Source organism: Nanorana parkeri, unplaced genomic scaffold, assembly GCF_000935625.1.
Source record: "Nanorana parkeri isolate BGI_ZX_2015 unplaced genomic scaffold, ASM93562v1 scaffold344, whole genome shotgun sequence".
In the NCBI taxonomy this organism is placed as follows: domain Eukaryota; kingdom Metazoa; phylum Chordata; class Amphibia; order Anura; family Dicroglossidae; genus Nanorana; species Nanorana parkeri.
In genome coordinates this window covers 223926-231119 of record NW_017306612.1, presented here as the reverse complement: position 1 = coordinate 231119, position 7194 = coordinate 223926, and the positions used below count along the sequence as shown (strand labels likewise).

Sequence of the window (7194 nt, the reverse complement as noted above, 5' to 3'; positions counted from 1 at the left end):
AGGACGGAGGTCAGATAGAAGACTGAAGGGGAGGACGGAGGTCAGATAGGAGGACGGAGGTCAGATAGAAGACTGAAGGGGAGGACGGAGGTCAGATAGAAGACTGAAGGGGAGGACGGAGATCAGATAGAAGAATGAAGGGGAGGACGGAGGTCAGATAGGAGGACAGAGGTCAGATAGAAGAGTGAAGGGTAGGACGGAGGTCAGATAGAAGACTGAAGGGAAGGACTGAGGTCAGATAGAAGACTGAAGGGGAGGACGGAGATCAGATAGAAGAATGAAGGGGAGGACGGAGGTCAGATAGGAGGACAGAGGTCAGATAGAAGAGTGAAGGGGAGGACGGAGGTCAGATAGAAGACTGAAGGGGAGGACGGAGATCAGATAGAAGAATGAAGGGGAGGACGGAGGTCAGATAGGAGGACAGAGGTCAGATAGAAGAGTGAAGGGGAGGACGGAGGTCAGATAGAAGACTGAAGGGGAGGACGGAGATCAGATAGAAGAATGAAGGGGAGGACGGAGGTCAGATAGGAGGACAGAGGTCAGATAGAAGAGTGAAGGGGAGGACGGAGGTCAGATAGAAGACTGAAGGGGAGGACGGAGATCAGATAGAAGAATGAAGGGGAGGACGGAGGTCAGATAGGAGGACAGAGGTCAGATAGAAGAGTGAAGGGGAGGACGGAGGTCAGATAGAAGACTGAAGGGGAGGACGGAGATCAGATAGAAGAATGAAGGGGAGGACGGAGGTCAGATAGGAGGACAGAGGTCAGATAGAAGAGTGAAGGGGAGGACGGAGGTCAGATAGAAGACTGAAGGGGAGGACGGAGATCAGATAGAAGAATGAAGGGGAGGACGGAGGTCAGATAGGAGGACAGAGGTCAGATAGAAGAGTGAAGGGGAGGACGGAGGTCAGATAGAAGACTGAAGGGGAGGACGGAGATCAGATAGAAGAATGAAGGGGAGGACGGAGGTCAGATAGGAGGACAGAGGTCAGATAGAAGAGTGAAGGGGAGGACGGAGGTCAGATAGAAGACTGAAGGGGAGGACGGAGGTCAGATATACACATGCTGCAAATACAGAGAAATAGCTGCTGCTCTGCCAGAAATGCAGTGAGCTCATAACTTCCTGTGCTGTACTGAAATCCCAAGCCCAGGCATATTTTTTTTTCTCACTTTACTGCATGTTATGTTTTCCTTCCCCAGGAACTGCAATATACACAGGAGGATTTTCACAGGACCAAGAATACACTTCAAGGGAGAATCCGAGACCGGGAGGATGAGATCCAGAAACTCAGAAATCAGGTAATCCTATGTGGTGAGGTGGCATTGATGTCTCGTATATACATTGAGTCGCTTGGTCCTCGTCCTTTGTGTCTCTCCAGTGATCCTTCAGCAAGGTAAGTGCGACGGGGGAAAGCGTGGTTGGTGAGGACCTCAGAGGGCACATGTGTCAGAACTACTTCTCTCCCTATACAAGTCAGTGGGAACCCCATAGCAGTTTGATGGAGCTTAGGAGGTCAGATGCATCAGGCAGTGAAGTCTGAATGGTTTCAGAAGCATCTTAAGCTGAATGCATGCTGCATTTACGCAGCGACGCAAACCCTTTATGACCATGGAGTGCACAGAGTGTCCTGAACTCTGCATGCATAGAATTTTCTGGTGTGTCGCATTGCAAACTGAAGCTAATGGCGAGTTTAGCCGCTTGTGTGTGTTGAGCCGTTATGCTGCTGTTTCCAGGCCAGTGCTCGGGGGAGCTGAGCGGGAATAAGGAACTTGAGTAATCGCTCCCGCCATGAAGCCCTTGTGTATGAGGCCTTGTACAGTACAGTATGTACTCCGCTGAAGTTGCCCCCCACCCAAGTAGCTTTCTGTTGTCATTACAACCCTATTTTAGACCCAGTGACATCCTCACAGAGTCTCTGTGCTTCTCTATGTAATGCATCCATGTTTGAAAGAACTGAAATCCAATGAATAAAAGGTGAGGGTCAGGCTGCAGAGGAATTGGCTAGGTGATGCTGGATGTCCTCCAGCCAGGAAATGAGGCGGGCTCTACCTGACGCAGCACATAGCCATTCGGACCGCTGCAGTAGTATGATCCGGGCTCATTGTGAGGAGCTCCCAGCGTGCAGTGACATCAGAGGAAGCCATTTCAGTCCAGGAGAGGAGCCGCTACAACTGTGCAAGACTGTTTGCAGAACTACAGGTCCCATGAGGCATTGCAAGACTTGCTCGCACAGGCATGACTCCCATAGGCAGAGACATGATTGGATTTGTAGTTTGAGCTATAGTGCCCTGGTTGCCTACCCCTGGCTTATGTTACATACTTATATGTAATGTGTGGATCATTTTTACATTTTGCGAGTACAATTTCAAAACTATTTTGGTGTGCTCGCATTATCACTTTTATTCAGTGCTCAAGAGATGGCGGCCATCTTGCTTTCTCCTCCACTAATACTGGAGTCTTTATGGATTTGGATGACCGTACACTAGGTGCCGTTCGATTGAGGAACCTCCTCTGACGTAATCTTTCCTTTTATTTCCCAGCTTACTAACAAAGCGCTGAGCAGCAGCAGTCAGACAGAGCTGGAGAACCGGCTGCACCAGCTGACCGAGACCCTGATCCAGAAACAGACCATGCTGGAGAGCCTGAGCACCGAGAAGAACTCGCTGGTCTACCAGCTGGAGAGGCTGGAAATTCAGCTGAAGAGCGTGCAGGGAAGCGGAGCGGCCGCGTCTGCCATCAACATGTCCGCCGTGGACAGCGGAGATGGTAGGTGCATGAGCCACTGCCTATGAGGAATTAAAGGAGAACTATGAGGTGAGTGATTTCCACTCCTCATTTTACACTCCTCCTGATTGTTAGAGCCGACATGTAACATTGAAACTGTCACACGTCGGCTCTATTGATCCGGAAGCGAGGAAACGCATACCGTCGCTCGCTCACTTCCCGATCACCTACCTGCAGAGAGCAGCGACCATCAGTCACCGCTGCCAGCAGGGATTCCCCCCCCCGCTCTGATCCTCCAGCGCTGACTGGAGGAACAGCGGGGGGGCAGGCACAGCTGGCTCTGGCTCTGTCTCTAGATAGGCAAAAGTCAGCTGTCAATCAGCCACCGCGGTGGATCTAGACAGTATTGTCGGGATCTGTCCCGGCTGCAGCGCTCTCAGTATATAGCTGGCTGTAGCCCGCTATATACTGAGTTTTGGGTTACGGGAGGACGTTAGTACATGTCCTCCCATGACCATAAAGAGAGCTATGGGGGAAAAAAAGGTTACCCCATAGATCTCTTTTATATCTCAACTGCAGCCAAAACCTTTTATTCTGCAGGAACGGATAATTGCCAGTGTTATTACTGCTTTCTGTTCCTTTTTTGTCCCAGAGACAAGGGCTTCCGTCATTTTTTGTCCCAATGTCCTTGGGACAGGAAGTGAGGGAAGATTTCCCAACGGCGGTCCCAGACTCAGCATGCAGTCCCCAGTTCTTATTCTTGTTGGCCCTGCTAGCCATTGTTGCTGTTTTGCCCACCCTCAGTTTGATTGCTTTTGGACATCTGGACAGTTAAAGGAGAACTATGACATGAGTGATTTCCACTCACCTCATAGTTCTAGCCGACCTGTGACCATGAGACTGTCACAGGTCGGCTCAGTAGATCGGGAGGTGAGCGAACACATGTCGGTGTTCGCTCACCTCTCGATCCTGTCACGGCTCTCTGCCGTGACAGGGGAGGGGCTGGATTCCCCCCGCTCCGATCCGCCAGCGCTGACTGGCGGAACGGACGGGGGAGGGGGCGGGTATAGCTGGCTTTGCCTCTAGATAGGCAGAGCCAGCTGTCATTCACACAGCTGGGCGGATCTCGGCACAATTGTCGGGATCCGCTTCAGCTGCGGCGTCTCAGTATACCGCGAGCTGTAGCTTGCGGTATATACTGAGCTTAGGGTAACGGGAGGACGCTAGTTTGTGTCCTCCCGTTACAGGAGAACTATGGGGAAAAGACCTGACCCCATAGTTCTCCTTTTAATGACTTCCCGTCTTCATCAATAGACACTATAGTACTTTTTGTGTTCTCTGTAAAATAATTTTCTTGACGTCATTTGAGGGACACGGGAGTGTGTTTTATGATCATGCTCTCCATACTGCTTAGAACAAAACTGAGACATACTGGAAATAGGAAGAATTATCCTGAACTGGGCCTATCCAGTGTCCTCTTGTAGGCAACACTATACTCAACAGTATATGACGACTTCCTGTGTCCCTCAATGGACCCAGAGAAAAGGATTTTACAGCGAGTACAAAATTCCTATTTTTGGCAACCGCTTTTCCTTCAGCACGGCATTGTGGGATGCGCAACTCCATCTTGCTGTGCTGGTTTCTAAACCAGAAACTTTATCGAATTCTAGTTTTAGAATATCATACAGGTAATGAGCGAGTGGCCCGTTGATTCTCAATCACAGATTGACTCGACCGGTCAGTTGTATTGAACTCTCTCCTGCTTTTCCTAGGTGCCCGTCTAAGAAGCGTCCCAGTTTTGTTCAGCGACTCTGACACAAATGTAGCCGGCATGTACGGGAGGGTCCGGAAGGCTGCGACCACCATAGACCAGTTCAGGTACAGATCGAGTATCTGTTTTCACGCTCTTTTAAAGTGACGCTAAACTCCGGAGTTAAATCTTCAGATGCATCTAAATATCTTTGCCCCCCTCCAGAAGGAAGGACAGTGTCAGCACCAATTCAGAGATGATTGGAGGATCTTCAGCCGAGTGATACACAAATTAGGATTTTTAATAGGGAGAGTACTTGAATGGATTTGTTTTATTTAACTCTCCTGTGGAGTTAGCTGTTTGGTTCAAGTGCTGCTTAACCTGAGTTTTTCTTTTTGCCTCCTTCAGTATCCGTCTAGGTATATTCCTGAGAAGATATCCTATTGCTCGAGTATTTATTATTATTTATATGGTAAGTACTGAGCAGCTTTTTGTGGGGGGGCCTCCGCTTGCTTAAGGGCCTGTTCACGCGACGTCCGTTTTCTGTGCTGACCTGATCCGTACGCTCCTGCACTCAAAATGCATCCCAATGTATCCCTATGTGTTTTATGGGCTACAGTTCTCACGTGCGCAGTCCGTTCAGCTTACGACAGAAAAAATACTGCATGTCACATTTTGTACGGTCAGGAAACGGTCCGGAAACGCAAAAACGCGTGAAACGCACTGCACTGCAGCTAATTCAAAATGCAATTTGTCTAATTTTTATTCCATTTTCATGACATACTTTATTTCAGACCCAGTGACATCATCACTGGGTCTCTGCTTCTCCATATAATACTGACAGTTCATGGCTGCCTTAGTACTCATCTCAAGAGCCCTGTGATGCGTGCAGTAGGCTGGTTTTGGGGAGAAGTAATGCAAATATGAAGATACCTTCATCTTGCAGGAGTGGGTGTTCCTCCCTGCCGCGATGCAAGCAGTGGGCCACCTCTCGGGATCAAAATGTCTTGATGTGATGGGTTGAAGTCAGTCTGAAGGAGTGGGCGTGTCTAAGTAGCCTGCAGACCACCCTAGGTTATGCCACACGTGATGCTGAGCCTCCATGATTGAAAGCACTAAAATTCAGTGAATAAAATGAAGAAATGCGTACATATAGGAGTTGGTTTACCTGCCATAGGATTTGTATTTCTGCCTGTCCAGTCCTGAGATTTACTGAGCTCTGCCACACAGCACGGCCTTGTCTGGCAGAACAGGGGACCTGACCTTTCTCTGCTGCAGTCCAGTAACACTTACAGGTCTTGTTTCTCCCTCAGCCTGTGATCGGGCAGCAAAAGGAGAAGCCGCGGACTAAAGAACTCCTCACTGTGCTCTCCCTCCTATCAGAATGCTTCTTTTAACTTTATGAGCACTGCAGCACAACTAATTGGCTGCTTGAGCTTTCTCTCTCTCTTACACTCTGAGCTCTGCTGTACAGGGACTGCAAGAGTTTGATACCAGGTCAAGTCAGATTCCGACCCTGAAAAACATTTAATGCCGCATTAACGGTTGCGGAGCCGCATTAACGGTTGCGGAGCCGCATTAACGTGCCTTTTATACTTACCTGGAATTCCGCTTTATAATGCCTTTAATTAGCAAAAACGCTGCTTCCTGCTCTTACCCACCAGTGCCCTGTGCCTGCAGAGCTGATACAGAGCAGGGAAGTGTGTGTGTGTGTGTGTGTGTGTGTGTCGCCATTATAAAGAATACAATCTAATTGTAGTTTTCTTGTTGTATTTCAGGCGCTCCTGCACCTCTGGGTGATGATTGTACTTCTGACTTACACCCCAGAAATGCACACGGATCACCCCACCGGGAAATAGTCGTGAGGTTCCCACTTCTTCCTCGGCGTTGCTGCAGTTATTCAGCTGTTTTAGGACTGATGCTTTATATCATAGCTGCGGAGCTTCAAGCTAGCCTGGGCAACGGATCACTTTCCTCTCACCCCTGCACACTATGATCTACAGACCTTTCCTCCTAGAACCGGCACAAGAAAAGATTTTATTACTGACAATGCTGCTCCTGCAATCTGCTTCCATCAGCAATGCAAACGGTTTGAAGTAAACCTGAAAACTAACATTACTTAGGTCTTGTTCACGCAGGCTTTAGCTTGTATGAGAGCAGTGTGTACAGCGAGCCCTTTGCAATGCGTTTATAAAGCCTCCAGCAACTTTGTTGAAGTCTTAAAAAAAAAAAAGCAGCCTTCAGTTCCAGTATGGGGATGATACACATAGATCTTAAGCCGATTTCCCCCCTATTCCCCCCCCCCTATAAGACGCAGTTCCCCCCCTCTCCCCCCCCCCCCCCAACAACATGCTAATGAAATTATTCATGGTTTTAATTACGTTCCTTGTTTTAGACCCAGTGATGCCATCACTGGGTCTCTGTGCAATGCAGCCAGATCATGACTAGGGGGGAGGAGCCGACAGGGTGCTGTACAGAGCTTCCTGGAAATGTCACTGCACCCTGTCTCAGTGCTGCTATCAAGAGTCCTCAACCACGATGCAAGCAGTGGGCTGGCTCATGGGAAGAGTTGCACATATCAAAATGCCTTGATGGATAGATGTCAGTCTAAAGGAGCGGGCGTTTCTAGGCAGGAGAGGAGCTGGTAGAACTGTGCAAGACTGAAGGGGAGGCCGGAGGTCAGATAGACTGAAGGGGAGGCCGGAGGTCGGATGGATGGA

General features: G+C 49.2%; 1 protein-coding gene across 2 annotated transcripts in view; it reads left to right on the top strand.

Annotated features, from left to right (window-relative positions):
• Positions 1–6516, top strand: part of GOLGA5 (golgin A5) — a 19332-nt gene extending 12816 nt beyond the window's left edge. Inside the window, exons 8-12 of one of the 2 annotated variants that reach the window (XM_018558500.1) lie at positions 1200–1298; positions 2541–2766; positions 4497–4602; positions 4883–4946; positions 6253–6516. In XM_018558500.1, the coding sequence (XP_018414002.1) occupies positions 1200–1298; positions 2541–2766; positions 4497–4602; positions 4883–4946; positions 6253–6333 (576 nt within the window). In that variant the 3' untranslated portion in view covers positions 6334–6516. The remainder of the gene's footprint in view (positions 1–1199; positions 1299–2540; positions 2767–4496; positions 4603–4882; positions 4947–6252) is intronic. The other variant, XM_018558501.1, reaches the window with a different exon arrangement.
• Positions 6517–7194: the final 678 nt, after the last annotated feature.